The 15,845-nt window shown below is 43.1% G+C and overlaps 1 protein-coding gene, 1 non-coding gene and 1 pseudogene across 6 annotated transcripts in view; all 3 read left to right on the top strand.

Annotated features, from left to right (window-relative positions):
* The window catches only part of sl (small wing phospholipase C gamma 1), a 271,971-nt gene that overhangs the window by 25,312 nt on the left and 230,814 nt on the right, over nucleotides 1-15,845 (top strand). For all 5 annotated transcript variants that reach the window (XM_067093297.1, XM_067093291.1, XM_067093306.1 and 2 more), the window contains exon 3: nucleotides 9,857-10,006. In XM_067093297.1, the coding sequence (XP_066949398.1) occupies nucleotides 9,857-10,006 (150 nt within the window). The remainder of the gene's footprint in view (nucleotides 1-9,856; nucleotides 10,007-15,845) is intronic.
* Nucleotides 4,347-4,450, top strand: LOC136838396 (U6 spliceosomal RNA). The gene has a single exon (XR_010852976.1). It is a non-coding gene; the product is annotated as a U6 spliceosomal RNA (small nuclear RNA).
* Nucleotides 5,953-6,069, top strand: LOC136838381 (5S ribosomal RNA; annotated as a pseudogene).

Here is a 15,845-nt window from a genome sequence, read left to right as displayed (position 1 = left end):
TCCCTTTTTCTGGCTACAGAATTCTTAGGCTAAACCTGGGTGTAGGCTATACTTGCACAGGCCTAACTCATGTTACCTTACCAGACAAACCTAACTGTATGTTTGTTTGTGCTCCCGATATGGTGTAGCACTGGTTTTAGTGTGATGAATACAGATTTTATATTGCAGTCAAAAGTTATCCTAATGTGAAATGGAATGGAATATGAAAATTAGGCTTGAAGCCAAGCACTGGAATCCGCGGGATTATTAAGTGCTAGTTATCATAATATTATCGAGAGGCAAAAGTCAAACACTTGTTGCAGTGAACTTAGTGTTAAGTTTACTTACTTACCATAGTAAGTTCGTCCATTAAAACACAAGATATATCCGTGGCACGCTACTTCATTATGCCATGCAAGTTTTACGGTCCAATTTACAAATAAAACAACGGAACCACTAAGAAAACCTCGCTTTGGCATGTATGGGAAGGAAGCTCGAGAGAGAAAGACTGGTCAGACTTGTGGGTCGACGTCATGACGTCACATCCAACAGGCTTTGTCTCTTGGTGGTCTTGGTATAAGGGGCATCACTACTTCCTTCCTACTTATGCTGATCTTGCAGGTCATCCTCAAGGTGAGATCTCACTAGGCGATCACCCTCAGTGCTCTGTAGTTCGTCCTCAAGTGGCGTAGGTTGGGATGAGGGTCTTGCCCCGTTGTCCTCGGTTTTCCTGACGCCTGTAGGGAGAAGGAAGGTCCCCTGAGTCACGTTAAGGCTTGGTTTTTCCTTCCCTATGTCGAGCGCCTCTAGGATGCGAAGACGACGGAGGTCGGGGGCGCTGTCAGTAATGTCGAAATGTCGGACAATGTCGCTGTGGCGGATTCTCTGGTTGTGGGCAGTCTTACAGTGATTAAAGATGGTTCCCTCCTGGGCATGGCAGGAGATCTGTTTGAGAGGCGCATGGATGTCATGCTGATGTAAGTTCCGGGCATCCTCGAAAGGGCACGTGCTTCCTATGACATTCGTCCTCTTCATGGGATCTTGGGGAGGGGCAGGGATGTTGTTCATCGCAGACTGCATGTCTTCTTGCTCCTGTAGAAGATAACCAGTTGGATCTTCTTGCTGTTGTCGGTGGGGGCGACGTTGTCCTTAATGATATTTTTCAGGGCCCGTTCATCCTCCTTATATCGTGAGTGGTAATTCCGTTTTTAGAAGAGGGTGATCATCTCAGGTGTATCTCGTCTCTCCTCTTGGTTATACCACTTCTCCATTGTACTTCTGTAGGCGGCCTGGATACTCCTGTTGGGATGACCGTTATTAACTAATACCTGGGAGACCCGTTCCATTTCACGGTGAGTGTCGGTCCACAACGAATAGTGGGTAAGGGCCCTCCTGGTGTAGGCGGTGATGGTGGAGTTCTTGTATTTCTCGGAGCACTCGCTGTCGCCGTTCAGGTACATACCAAGGTTCGTAGGTTTGGTATACACCGTGGTTGCCCTGGCATCGGTGAAGAATGTTGGTGAACTTCACGGACTTTCCTTTGATGTTAAACACTCGAGGGGATGGGGATCAGTGTCGCTCGATTTCGTGTCCTTCACGATCCCCTCCTTAGAGGACTTTGTTGGTAATGACCCAGACGAGATGCTACTGTGTCCTGTTAAGAGTGCTGTGGCGCTACCTGAAGAGGACTCGCCATCTCCAGCCTGAGTGTTGAGCACTCTTTGTTAGCTCTGGCTCGACCAAGAAAGAAATGTCCAAGAACACGATCTCTTTTGCACATGCTGCTGCTGGAGAAGACAGAAACTGGTGTCAGAACTTCATCCGAGAGCCCATTCCTCCGCAAACATTCTTCCGTCCCTGTTTTTTTCTTCAAAGAACCTGTCGTTCCCGCAGGTTTTGAAGGCGGGGTTGTGGTCCCAACAGCTCCTTCACTTCCATCTACCTTTGGGATGTTGCCCACAAGTCCTTGGACACTTTTTCCTTGGGTCTTGTGATGGCTGCTCAACAAGTTGCGTAGATTACCCGGCTCCTCTTAACAGGACACATTGCGTCTCGCCTAAGATGCACAGTTGTGATTGGGAGAATGAATGTGGATTGACTGTCCTCTCTTCCTTCTCTTCATCTCGACTCTTCCTACAGGCAGGGAGTGGACATGCCGTTACATGCTGGATCTGGCAGTTGATGCAGGTAAGCACTCAACTAGAGCTTCCGTTCTATTTCCTTTCAGGATCTTAGAAGCAACCCCGCTCTTTCATCTAGCAAGTGGAGGAAGGAATTACAACAATAAGACAAACCCAATGCTTGTATTTGCCTTGATGTCACCGACTGTCAGGGTTCTTCATAGCCTACTTTGCTTGACGTTTCCTCATTCATGCAAAGGGATCCAGAAGTCTGATGATTTCGTGTTTTTTACAAGCCGATCATTTTGTCAGAGGCAGTTTTCCCTTCCTCGCTCTATCGACCAGGAAGGGAACACAAGGTGTTGCGAACTCCAGTCAGTTCATAGAGACTCTCTTAGATTCCTCCCTCCAACCAGTGAGTCTTCCTGGTGCAAAGGACCGACGGTTTATATCTGACAGGTAAATTGCATTTACAAAACAGTAAATTGTATTTTGTTCATGAGACTTACCTGCCAGATATATATATAGCTGTATTCTCCAAGGTCCGACAGAATTTCAAATTTCGCGGCACACGCAGTGGCCGGTCAGGTGGTTAGTACCCATTCCCGCCGCTGGGAGGCGGTATCAGGAACCATTCCCATTTTCTATTCAGATTTTCTCTGTCGCCGGACTGTCAACACCTGTTGTCAGTTCCTCCGCCATTTGGATTTCGAAATTTGTTGTCACTTAAGTATTTTGGTTGTTTTTTGGTATTCGACTGGATCTGTGACTTGGCATACGCTCTTTGTGGACCGTTTTTGATTTTGCTTTTGACTTTTCTTATAATTAAGATGTCTTACCTCTAGCTATCGAGTCTGTAGCTTGGGTGAATGTAAGGTGAGGCTATCGAAGACTTTGATAGTTCCTCACACTTTATGTATGATATGTAAGGGTGTTCAATGCTCTATGATAATCGGTAATGAATGTGTGGGATTGTCTGAGGGTGAGTGGAAGAAATATGAAGCCTATATGCTTAAATTGGAGCGTGATAGGCTGAGGAAATCTTCCTCCTAGAGTGCATCCTTAGATGGACAGTCAGGTTTTCTCCTACTAGTAACCCTGTAGTAAATTTATTACTAACCCTGTAGTTTGTTGCTGCAGAAGGTAATTCCCTGGCTCTCGTGTTGGAGTCAATGCGTGCTCTTGAAACTAAAGTGAATGCAATTCAAACGCAAAGTGTTAGTGCTAGTGCCCCTAGTGTTGTGGAGGGGCGTCAGATCGGCCCTATAATGCCTCTAGGCCTGGACCTCTGTCGAACTCCCAGGACCAGGGAGGGGGCATGTCGAAAGCCGCATGAGGGTTACGGGGCTTCCCACCGATCTGGCGTCCCTTCGGCAGGTCCTGATGACGCTACCCAGGCTGCCAGGGATCGTGCTCAGGCACGCATCCTGAAGGATTGCTTCTCGTCCTCCGACACGTCCTCCCCCGCCTCGGGGTTGGAGCTCTCGGTTGGACTCTCGCCCTCTTAAGAGAAGCTTAGAGGAGAGGACGCTTCACGTCCTCTTCCTCTAGACGTTTGTACTCTTCCCGAAAGTTGCGTGGATATTCCTCTGCAGAAGAGAATAAAGTGTTTTTCGAATGATGACGCTCTACTCGACCCCCTGTCGCGCTAAGGCAAGGGCTGAGCTTCTTCCCCTGTGGAAGGAAGTATACGTCTCTCGCCCCTTTCCTTCTCTCAGGTTCAGCCCTTCTCCCGAGAGAGTGGCTTCTCCAACGCGTAAGATTTTGTTGGGTTTGCAACAACAGCTGGATGCTCTCATGAACCTTTCAAGATTCGTATCTGCCTGTTAAGAGGTACAGACTTTCACCTTCGTCTCCTGCTTCGTCTTCCTCGTCTGCTAGATGTTTTGGGGCTTCTCGTCTGTCGTCTAGAGAGAGTGTTTAGTGGCTTCCTATTCGTCTTCCCGATTTTGAGGTGTTGGCCTTTTCTCTTGTCTCGCGCCAGGAGCGCGTGTCTTGCTCTTCGTCGCGCTTCTCACGCTTCACGCGCTCCTCACCTTGACGCCGGGCGCGCGCCTAGCCATGACGCCGCGCCACCACGCTGTGACTCTCTTCTGGTACTTGCCACGGAGCCTCTCGCGCGTCACGCCATGACGCTCTGCGACTCGCCGCCGTATAGCTTCAAGTCTTGTGTTGACGCCGCTCCAGTTGTTCATCATGTCGCACAACTACCCGCTTCAACATCTGATGTCCTTCTTAATTTAGCCAGTACTTGCTTCGGCAGTACATATACTAATTGGAACGATACAGAGAAGATTAGCATGGCTCTTGCGCAAGGATGACACGCTAATCGTGAAGCGTTCCACATTTTTTTTTATGTTTACTATACGTACTCTAGTTGACGACTTCTTCGTTCGCTTCTGAGTTCCAGCTCTGACGTATCGCGAATCGGAACTACTTTCACCACTCACTCAAGACCCACCAGCTGGGGAAGAACATCCTCTTTCGTCACAGCCTTTGTATGAAGAGAAACATCTTTCGTCTTCTTCTTCCTCTGATTATCAGACTCTGGCTTTTTCTTAAGGATCTGTTTCCTGAGACTTTTCAACCTTCGGCTCCTCTCTCTCCACCTTCGCAGTTGTCTTTGTCTTAAGGAGCGTTTGACGAAAAAATCGGAAATAAAATTTTCTGGGATATTTTATATATGGCATCATACATATCCTGACTATCTTCTCAGAAAGTTTTATTTAAAAGTTCGCCACAGTTAGAAGTTTTAAACAAAACAGTAACCTATCATAGTCAAATTACATTTTTCATATAATGTAATGATATTGTCAGTATATCGGTGGTAATTTCCTTTTAGCTATGAAATAATATCTAATGCGATCTATGGCAACCCTGTGGACATAGTACGCATCAGCGAAGACAGGAATGCCGCAGGGCAGTCAGTGGTAGTCAGTCAGTAGCAGCTCAGAGCTTGACTAAAGTCAACGTCACTTTTAAAACTTCAGCATTGTTTTGACACTTTCGCTTCATTTAGCTTCATTTAGCGAAGTTATATTACTTTGCAGGTCTATTTTTTGGCTTTTCATTATGTCATAAAAACATCAAACTGTGTAACAACAAGCAAATAAATACACAGAGAAGCAAAAAATATCGTTTTTCTCAAAACTAAAGTTATCGACATTCAAACTGCATCTCCTTCATAACGCTTGCACCGATCTCAGTTACAAAAAGTAAACAAAGCTAAATGTTTGCATAACAAAGGGGCTTCCATGGGGAAACAACACGAGACCCGCACCACGAGAGAGTTTTTTCCCGAAGGAATGTCACTTCCAAGAGAGGTAGCAAGTGACTCCTTTCATCTCCAGACTCCCTTTGCAACCAGGCTTCTTTTTGCACAAGCCTGGAAAGAGTGAGGGGCAGACGTTTGGTCCCTCCTACTGTTAGAGAGAGGTTACTTGATTCCCTTCCTGTCTCCTCCTCCTTTGTTTTTTGTTTCCCAACTGCCTTCCTGTCAAACAGAAAATTGTTTGACCTGCTCGAACAGATGTTCGAGCGAGAGCAGTGGAACAGGTCTTGGACTCGCAGTTCCCGGGATTTTACTACAGATTGTTTCTAGTCCCGAAACTTTCAGTAGGCTGGAGACCCGTCTTGGACGTCAACAGGTCGAACAACTTGGTCCGGAAGGAAAAGTTCAAGATGGAGACCTCGCAGTCAATACTAGGAGCCCTTCATCCCAGGGATTGGATGGTATCTTTGGATCTCCAAGATACTTATCTTCACGCCCCAATTCATCCACGTTCGATGAAGTATCTCAGGTTGTCTTGGGGGACTAGACGTACCAGTTCAGGGCTCTCTGCTTTGGACTCTGCACAACGGCCATACCCACGTTGAAAACACCGCTTCTCCGATCAGCGAAGTTAAGCAACGTTGGGTCTGGTCAGTACTTGGATGGTTGACCGCCTGGGAACACCAGATGCTGTTGGCGTCACATTTTGCTCGAGGGTGTTTACATCTCCTGGGAAAACGTTGCGATGCAGTTGCATCTGTCGCACGTCAGGATCTCACTCTACTTGGACGACTGGTTGTTTCGATTGTCGTGGGCGAAGGTATCTGGAGGACCTTCAGTTGACTCTGCAACTCGTGAAGTCCCTGGGACTTCTGGTCTGTGGAAAAGTCGCAGCTGATCCCCTCACTGTCCATTGTGTCTGGGAATTCAGATGTATTCAGCGGCTTTTATAGCGTCTCCGTCGCAAGAACGGCAACTTCTATGTACTGGAAAAGTTTTGGCCTTCTTGGAAAAGGAAACATGCTAGGTGAAGGAAGGAATGAGTCTGCTGGGGACCATTTCCTCGCTGGAGAAGTTTGTTTTCTGGGAGTCTGCATCTCAGGCCTCTTCAGTTCTTTTGTTGGAGAACTGACAAAGCAAGGAAGACTTGAAAGAGGAATTGAGAATTCTTCCTTATATAAAGAGGATCTGTGGTGGTGGCTCGATCCAACGGAATTGCAGAAAGGATCTCCTCAAGCTTCTGAACCCCAACCTAGTGTTGTTTTTCCGACGGGTCGTCAACAGGTTGGGGGGCAACACTAGAGGGAGAGGAAGTGTTAGGAACCTGGAGAGGGAACAGGTGTCCTGGCACATCAACTTCAAAGATTTGGCGGCTATCTTTTAGCTCTCCAATTCTTGAGGTCCAAGTTTGCAATCGTGTAGTTCTAGCAAACTCGGACAATACTACTTGTTCCTGTTCAGCCTTGCAAGAGAGATTATTCTTTGAGCCTATGCTCGCAACATTTTGATTCTCACAAGTTTTGTTGCAGGGGTCGAAAATGTTCGAGCAGACCTGCTCTGTTGGCGCCATCAACTCCTGCCGAAGGAATGGACCCTTCATCAGGAGGTTTGCCAAGATTTTTGGAAATTTTGGGGTCGCCATCTTGTGGATATTTTCACGACCTCAAGAACAGCGAGGCTCCCTCTATAAAGCTCATCTGTACTCGACCCTGGGGCAGTTGCGATAGTTGCTCTTCCCTGGGATTGGACGGGAATAGATGTTTACGCCTTTTCCCCGTTCTAAATTCTGGGAGAAGTCATACGCAAGTTCGCGGCCTCACAAGGGACGAGGATGACTCTCATCCCCACGTTTTGGCCTTGAACCACTGGTTCTCGGAGTTTCTCTTCTGGTTGGTAGACGTTCGAGGACCCTTCCTATGAGAGCAGACCTGCTCATACAAACCCACTTCACGAGATATCTTTGAATCTCCCCGCTCTGAACCTGACTGCTTTCAGACTATCGAAACTTGGTCAGAGCGAAGGGGTTTTTCTGGCCAGGTGGCACGGGCCATCGCTAGAGCCAGAAGTTCTTCATCTAAAGGATATATCTAGCGAAGTGAGCAACCTTCAAAGGTTGGTGTAGAAAGAAGGGCTTTTCCTCTTCCTCTATCACTGTGAGCCAGGTTGCTGATTTTCTCCTTTACTTAAGAGAAAACTCGATATAGCAGTTCCGACTATCAAGTGTTATCGGAGCATGCTTTCGATTGTATTCAGACACAGAGGATTAGCTTTGTCTGACAATAAGGACCTCCACGATCTTACGAGCTCTTTCAAGACGTCCAAGGTTCCTCAGCTGATTTCCCCTGCTTGGAACTTGGACGTAATGCTCAAGTTTTTGATGTTTAGTCCTTTTGAGCCTCTCCACTCTGCATCTCTTAAGGATGTTACTCGAAAGACAGCATTCCTCACTGCTCTGGCGGCGAGAGTGAGAGAAGTTCGAGGCTATCAGCCGTCATGTGGGCTTCAAGGAACACAATGCTGTCTATTCTTTAAGCCCTAAGTTCTTGGCTAAGAATGATAGGTCTTCTAACCCTTGGCCTAGACACTTTGAAATTAAAGGTTTAGCAGACCTTATTGGACAGGAACCTGAGGGAGTTCTATGTCCAGTTAGAGCTCTCAAGTACTACCTTAAAAGAACACAGGACACTCGTGGTCCATTGGATGTTTTATGGTGTTCTGTGAGGCAACCAGTTAAACCTATGTCGAAGAATGCACTGGCATTCTTCATTAGGGAATGTCATTAAGGATGCACACTCTGTTGTGACGACTCCAACTTCAAGTTGTTGAGAGTTAACGCTCACGAGGTGAGGGCAGTTGCTACCTCCATGGCGTTCAAGAAAATATGGTACTCAGTGACATTTTCAGTGCCACATTTTGGCGAAGTCAATTCGGTGTTTGCCTCACACTCTTGGCAAGATGTTTAGGTAGCATACGAAATTGCTTTTCGCTGGGACCATACATTGCTGCTTCAGCAACCTTGGGGACAGGGGTAACTCTGATCCTATCCCCTTTTTAATTGTGTTTTTATGTGGTTGTTGGGTCGACTACTGGAGGCAGTCTTCCCAATCCTTTGCAAACTAACGCTTTAGGTGTTGGTTAGGTGGTTAGTAATGCTCTTTTGTCCTCTTTGTATGGGCTATGATCTAGTCACATTGTGGTCACGCCCCGTTGACAGATCATCTAGAAGTCGCCAGCTATATAGGTCACTACCTCGCTGGGGTCTCTAGTAAAGCAGAAGCAGACTAGAGTGACAGTAACCACTCAGTCAGCTACGCTATCAGATAAGGAACCAAAATAATTTTACCAATAATTGGTTTTTCCTAATTCTTGGCTGTCTCTACCCCCTCCAAAGGTGGTATTCAGCTATATATATATCTGGCAGGTAAGTCTCATGAACAAAATGATATTTTAATGATAAAATAAAGTTTGTTCATACTTACCTGGCAGATATATATATTTATATTGCCCTCCCTCCTCCCCTCAGGAGACAGTGGCGTTAGAAAATCTGAATAGAAAATGGGAATGGTTCCTGATACCCGCCTCCCAGCGGCGGGAATGGGTACTAACCACCTGACCGGCCACTGCGTGTGCCGCGAAATTTGAAATTCTGTCGGACCTTCGGAGAATACAGCTATATATATATCTGCCAGGTAAGTATGAACAAACTTTATTTTATCATTAAAATATCATTTTCCGTAACTATACAAACCTGAGGTCCTTTACATTACATTTCATGCCCACCACATGCCACCCCTCAATCTGATACCTGGGCCAAAAGGCAAATTGGAGTGCTTACATCCAGGCAGGTGGGACTCCCGCCTTGTTTGAAAGTTCAATGCCCGTTTCCAGCTTCGCTGAAAGTAATTCTAATGTAAAGGACCTCAGGTTTGTATAGTTAGGAAAAATACAATTTACTTTAAAAAATTTAGATTTTTGCTAATCTAATGGTGAGGGTAAAGATTTTGCATGTTTTTTATTTGTTAACCAGATTTTATAAGGCTATGGTACCTTGCAAAAATGGTATGTCATTATCATAAAGCAAATACAGTATGTTACTGTAAAATGGGTGGTTTTTATTCTGGTCTGAAACCAAGTGATAATAAACTCAGTTCTTCATTCACTATAAAATTCAAATAAACTTTTCCCTCTTGTCTTCGATGTATAATGTGATGAATAAGAAAGCTGTTGTTGAATGAGGATTGTGCCAGCTCACAACCATTCTCTGTTGTGTCTTAATAGCAAACATATTGAATACAGTACTTCACCATATGACACCTTATCATTCATAACCTCAGAATTATTTTCAGAATTTACTTAGGTCCTCTTTTGCTTACCTCGTCAGAAGAACTCAGAATCATGATTTGTAATATTTTTGTACAAGTTTACTTATTAATTTTGATAATTGCTACTTTATATTGTAATCTTAATCTTTATATGTCATTTCCAGCATCACTTTTTGACATTAAAGAAGTCCGGCCTGGGAAGAATTCAAAAGATTTTGAGAAATGGCCAGATGAAGCACGAAGAGAAGATAGATCAAAATGTTTTGTAGTATGTTATGGAAAGGAATTTAAGCTGAAGACCCTTTCAGTGGCTGGTAAGTTTTACATACTTTTCTTGGTATTACTGTAGTGAACTGGTACTAGGGAGTTTTAGTTGTAGGTCTTTTTATTCTTTGAATGATGTAGCAAAATTGATTGTTATGGAAACCAGCCCAAGTAGTAAATGGTGTGATGGATGAGCATGTTCTGATATTCTGATATTTTTGTCCTAATTCCAAAAGCATGTTTAAATGTACTTGGTGATCTCTTCCACTCTTGCAGTATAGGTTACCCTCCCTTATCTGAAATTCTGAAAGCTGAGAGGCTCTAAAAACTAAAATCCTATTTTTTGGAGGCAGTATTGTCATAATGCCATCAGATTGATGTAATGTAATGCTGTGTATAGTCCCACTTAGTGTGAAAATTCATGCAATTGTCATATACAGCATACTCTCGTAACATGCAACTTTCTGTAATTTTTTATCTAATTTTAGGGAATTGCATCATACATGACATACAAAATTGTGCATGTGTGTGAAAACTGTTGGCCCCACGTAGTCTGTTACACCAACTGTATCCATCAGCAAAATTCAAAGACAGTAGTATAGTTGTATTTAAAATAATTATATTTTCAGTAAAATATCATTCAGCTAGCACATAGAGGTTTTCCCCTACGTAAAGATCTCAGGTTTGTAAGTTATGAAAAATACAAATTCATTAAAAATGTAAATTTTGCTCACAGTATCCAGTTATGGTATATTACATGTATCATTGTAATATATTACTGTATAGAATACATTGTGAATTATGAAATACAGTATGCTTTTCTATTATGCACCATTGCATCCTGCAATGGCAGCATTCTCAAAATTAAGTTTCACATTTTACTGACATTATTGACGTTAGTGGTAAATGAAATGTAATTGGGAGGTAATTTTTTGTTTGCAAATTATCAAAGCTGGATAAAAAGACTGCTTACCTTTTTAAATACAGTAAATTTAAAATTTAATAAAGGTGTGATTTTGCCAGTGTTGGACATTGTTTTTGCCCATTCCAAAACTTTTTAATGCTATACAGTACTTTGTTAAGACCTTCTTCTCCATTGCTTGAAGGATGAATAGAAATTACTATTTTTGCTTATGGAAGTTACCATTGAGAATTATGAGAAATAGCAAGTTTTTAATAAGTCGATAACTGTAACACTACGCTTAATAAACATACAATATTTGTGGCAATTAACATTGTCAGACTGCAGTTTATCGATTCAGTTGTATATGTCACTGTTTGCTATTGTTTATGCTAGTGGTTTTGCATGAAAAAGTAAGTGGTAGTTAATTATATGAAATAGTACTGTACTGTAATTAGGTATTAGACAAGCCATAAGATTGGTAAGCTTTATTAATTGTATTACTGTTTACAGTCAGGCTATTGAAAGTTTCTTTTTGGCCTATTAATTAGTCAGATGCTAACTTAGATGTAATATGTATTATCATTGGAATCTACAGGCACAGTAAGCCTAGCTTAGTATAATCTGCTGAAATTGAAACTCACCCCAGAGACACCGGGGGAAAGAAACTTCTGTCTTAAATCTGAAAGAATCCAAAAACCAAAATACAACTGGCCCCAAGGGTTCAGATAAGTAATGGTGAACCTGTATTTGTTTTTAACTATGTTCTATATTCCTTCCTTTGAGGTAGAAGTATGGTGCAGTATATTTATATGCACTGTATTTAATGATTATAAAACTGAGAGAGAGAGAACCCCAAAAATGCACTAATAAATGGTGAATGGGTTTTGTTCCTTTGAAAATACAAACCTCCCTTTGTCTTTTATTTAGGATCATTTTTAGTGACATTTGGATTGGTTGCTGAAGCTTGTTAACAAGGTAGTTAAGTGGTGACAGTTGAGTGAAGCAAGAGGAGTAGGTGGAGGAGCTAGGTTGGATTGTTTGCTCCCAAGCTTGTGTTGAAAACTCAAAACCTTTGAGTTCTTGAGTAGAGATATGAAATTGTCTTGGTTTTGTGCCCAGTGAGAGTTTTGGGGTATTATTTGAAGAGAACTCAGTACCTTGGGTATAATTTCCAATGTTTTTGTTAGTACCAGCAGGCACTAGAAGAGTTCCAAGAATACTGTTTCATTTTGGCTCTGTGAGATGATCAAATGGGTGTACAATTCAGTAATCTTTTACCCAGTTAGCTTGAAACTTCAGCACTGCAGGCTTTGATGCCAGGGGTCTGATGCCAAACCACCTTTACCTCTGGTTACTGGACATTGCCCACAAGTTCTTGCACACCACCTTGGACCCATCATGGATACTCAGCGTTAGGCAGAGAAGCTTATTAGTTAGAAAGTTCCTTATTGCTTATCCGCTTATGATTTGTGATTTTGGTCAGCTATAGATTTGCCTTAGTACCATGCCCATAAGGCTTTAGTAATTATTTGTTGGTTCAAATATGACAATGTAACATATTGCATTTTGCCAAGTTAAGAATTTGTTATAAATCTGTTACTTGTTTTGGCTTAGGTTACAGAAGACAGCCCTTGCTTTTTATGGAGTGTTCTCAGTTTAAGCATAGGTATATTATTGTTATTGTTATTGTTATTAATTATAATTATTTAACATGGCTCAGACATTGCAGTGCTTATATAGTAAATAGTACCAGAGTTTTATGGCAAGACCAGAAAAGACATTTATTATGCAGCAAATTAAGGGACAAGTATGTTCTCCCAAACTAAATGGTTAAGTGTTTAGAGATTTTATATAGCAGTTTTAAGAAAAGTAATGAAGTGGGTGTGTCATTGTCTCAGAATCCTCTAAAACCTTCCGTCCCTGGCTGAGCACCAGTAACCAAAAATCACAATAATTATGGTAGTAAATTGCATTTACAAGGTTGTAAGTGCCAATAAACCTTAGCGGCACCATTAACTGCTTAACAATGCCGAAGAACCGCTTACCCTTGTTGAAAATCTGGTTAATGGCATTGTTAGCCAAGCGTCATAAAACCAAAACGCTGTTAACTAATGCTGCTGATACGCGAGGAATGTTATAGTATTTTTCTCCTCCTTTCCCAGTCCACTGAGGGAAGTCTCCTCTTCTTTCTCTTTCTATAAATGCACTTTGGCAATTCTACCGCCTTTCCTAGTCTTCCTTCTGGGCTCAGGAGGGAAGAGGTGTCCTTTTTGGCAGCAAGGATCCAGTTTTCATCTACCCAAGGGGATTGTGCATTTCCTCCACTATATCAAGATTTCTTAATATGATGAGCTCATCAAGCCATCATGTACTGGTAGTTCCAGATTGGACCTCTTAACTCAAGTAGGGAAACTCATGTTAATTGTTTTAGACTCCCTGGTAAAGGAAGTTCTTTAGAAGGTTTTTTGCATTCCTTTTAGGAATTCACTGCCTCTTCAACCTTTAAGTCATAACCTTTTAGTCATACAGAGCATCTTAGAGAAGAGACAGATGTTGGTCAGGAAGTTTTTTTTTTTTTTTTTTTTTTTTTTTCTCCTTAGAGAAGGGAGCATTAGAGGAAGTAACGGCTACCTTGCTGGCCTTTTTTACTCAGCTATTCCTAGTGCCAGGCATAGGAGTTCGGATGATGGTCCTAGATATGTACAAGCTCAACCATTGTGACCTACTATTCCCCTTTTTTCCAGGTTGTCAACCTCCACAGTCTTTAACTTCCATGGAGAAAATACATGGATGTTTACAGATACATGAACGATGCATACTCTCATGCCCCCATTCACCAACTTTCTGAAGTGCCTACTCACTGTTTTTGAGGGAAAGGCATATCAGTATCGAGCGCTTTGTTTTGGGCTCAGTTCCTTGCCCCAAGTGTCTGGTGGGGTAATATCCCCTTCATGTATGTTTTCCGGAACCTACGCAAAGATTGACCTGCCTGGGCATGGTGATTGATTCTGTTCTTTTCAAGGTTTTCCAACTCAAGCTCAAGTAGATAGTTGGTTGTTAATCTTTAGAGAATTCTCCTCGGCAGGGTGCATGCCTCTAATGCTTGTTGTATCATCTAAACCACTTGTTTACTGTGGAGAAGTTAGTTCAGAGTACTTGACTTTGGATGTTACTACTTCAGTTGCGTTGGCATGGCGAGAGACTTGGCCAGACCATGAATTTTAGCCGTAGAGCCAAGGACGGGTCCTTTTCCTTCATTGGTTGTTGTGCTTAGTAGTGCTTCTCGCAGGCCCACTGTATGCAGTTGCCTCAGGCAAGGATGGCGCTATGGTTATCGGGAACCAGTCACTTTAAGGTGACTACTTCAAGTAGTTGTTGGCTAGCCAGAAGGGATTTGAGTACTAATTTCTGTCTCCTTGGGCGTGCCTTCTCTAGCTTATATTAGAAGGCAGGAGGCATAAATTTGGAACCTTTGTTGCCATCATCAGAACTTTAACCGCTAGACAGTGGAGAGGAATGTGGTGCATATGCCTCAGTTGTTTCCTGGTTGACTGAATGATTGGTGGACATGTTAAGTCATCCGGGACAGGTACTCTCCCGCGATTGATCTTTCCCTATAGGTTGCTTGACATTTAGAACGGTGTTTGGCAACTCCTCATTGATCTCTTTGCTGCCAAGCTGAATCATTGTCTCCCAATTCCAGACCCTCAAGCATGGGCAGTAGACATTGGGATTCAGGTTTGGACAAACCTGTTCGTGTATACCTTCCCTATGTTACCGCTGTTGAAGGGGGTACTTTAGGGTTGAGGACTACCGGGAACTCCACCATGTTTCTGTCATGCTTTGGTGGCTGAAGAGGTATTGGTTCTCAGTCCTTCCATTTTTCAGGTGGGGAAGGGGAAGCCTTATGGAAATATTGAAATGCTTCAACTAACTGCATGGAACTGTCGTCTAGCTTCTGAGCTCCAGAGGCTTTTATTAGTCATCTAGGGACTCGCTCCCTATGACAAGAGGAAATTATACTAATTTCATGTTCAGTATTGCTGGAGCTGTATAGATTACGATGCAAGTCCAGAGGCAGTCCTTGTATGCACACCAACGTTAACAAGAGTAACAATGTCTGCACTTCTTGAGTAATGATAAAGGATTGTTTATTTCCTACATCAAGGCTATAATCATGCTGACTTAGGTGAAACTGTGGACGCTTTTTAGCTGGATTGCTGAAGGTTATGTTAAGCTGCTTTTATGGAAACTAGTCTTTGGCTGAAGACTCCTTAGTGGCCCTCCTTTCTACTTGTGAGAGAGGCCTGCCCCGAGGCTCTTTAAAAACACTCCTTCATGGGGCAGTGGCTTCAGCCAGAAAAGTAATTGGGTTACATGCTATTTATTCATTAGTAGGGTGTTCACATACTGGAGCAGAACTTCTTTTAATGCATCCTTTCATGCTAAGATGATTTCAAGACCAAAGCTCTTCCAAGAGTTGTCTCTATCCCAGCCTTAGAGACTCTGACTCCGGGAAAGGAGCTTCTTTGATGCCCTGTCAGGGCTGTAGGGATTTATACATCCCATCTTGACCATTTAGGAAGCAGCGTATGAACCTATTTTGAATGTTTAAGATCCTTGGGTTCCTAGATCTTAGAAGCCATGGTTTTCTTAATCCTTATTCCTGGATGCACACCATGCATTCTCTCCAGAGGATTGTCCCCTTTTGTTGATGAAAACATGTTGTCAGAGCAACAATTACATTGGTTAGTTGTCTTTAGCACCTCTCTCTAGACTGTCAAGTCTTGTCAGCACAGTGGAGGTGTACTCTGTGTTCTCTTCCAGCTGCTTGAGAGCCATCTTTATCCAGCAGGGACTGCTGTACACTAGCACCTATAGTTGCAGCAGGTGAGATACCTACTAGTCTTCCCCTTTTGTGTTACAAACAAGTATAGGTTTTCACTATCAACCCCATCCTTGGTAAGTAAGGAACCTTATGTATT

The sequence above is a fragment of the Macrobrachium rosenbergii genome, chromosome 4 (assembly GCF_040412425.1).
Source record: "Macrobrachium rosenbergii isolate ZJJX-2024 chromosome 4, ASM4041242v1, whole genome shotgun sequence".
Classification (NCBI taxonomy): Eukaryota; Metazoa; Arthropoda; class Malacostraca; order Decapoda; family Palaemonidae; genus Macrobrachium; species Macrobrachium rosenbergii.
The sequence above is the reverse complement of the archived record's forward strand: the minus strand, read 5'-3'. Positions and strand labels throughout refer to the sequence as shown.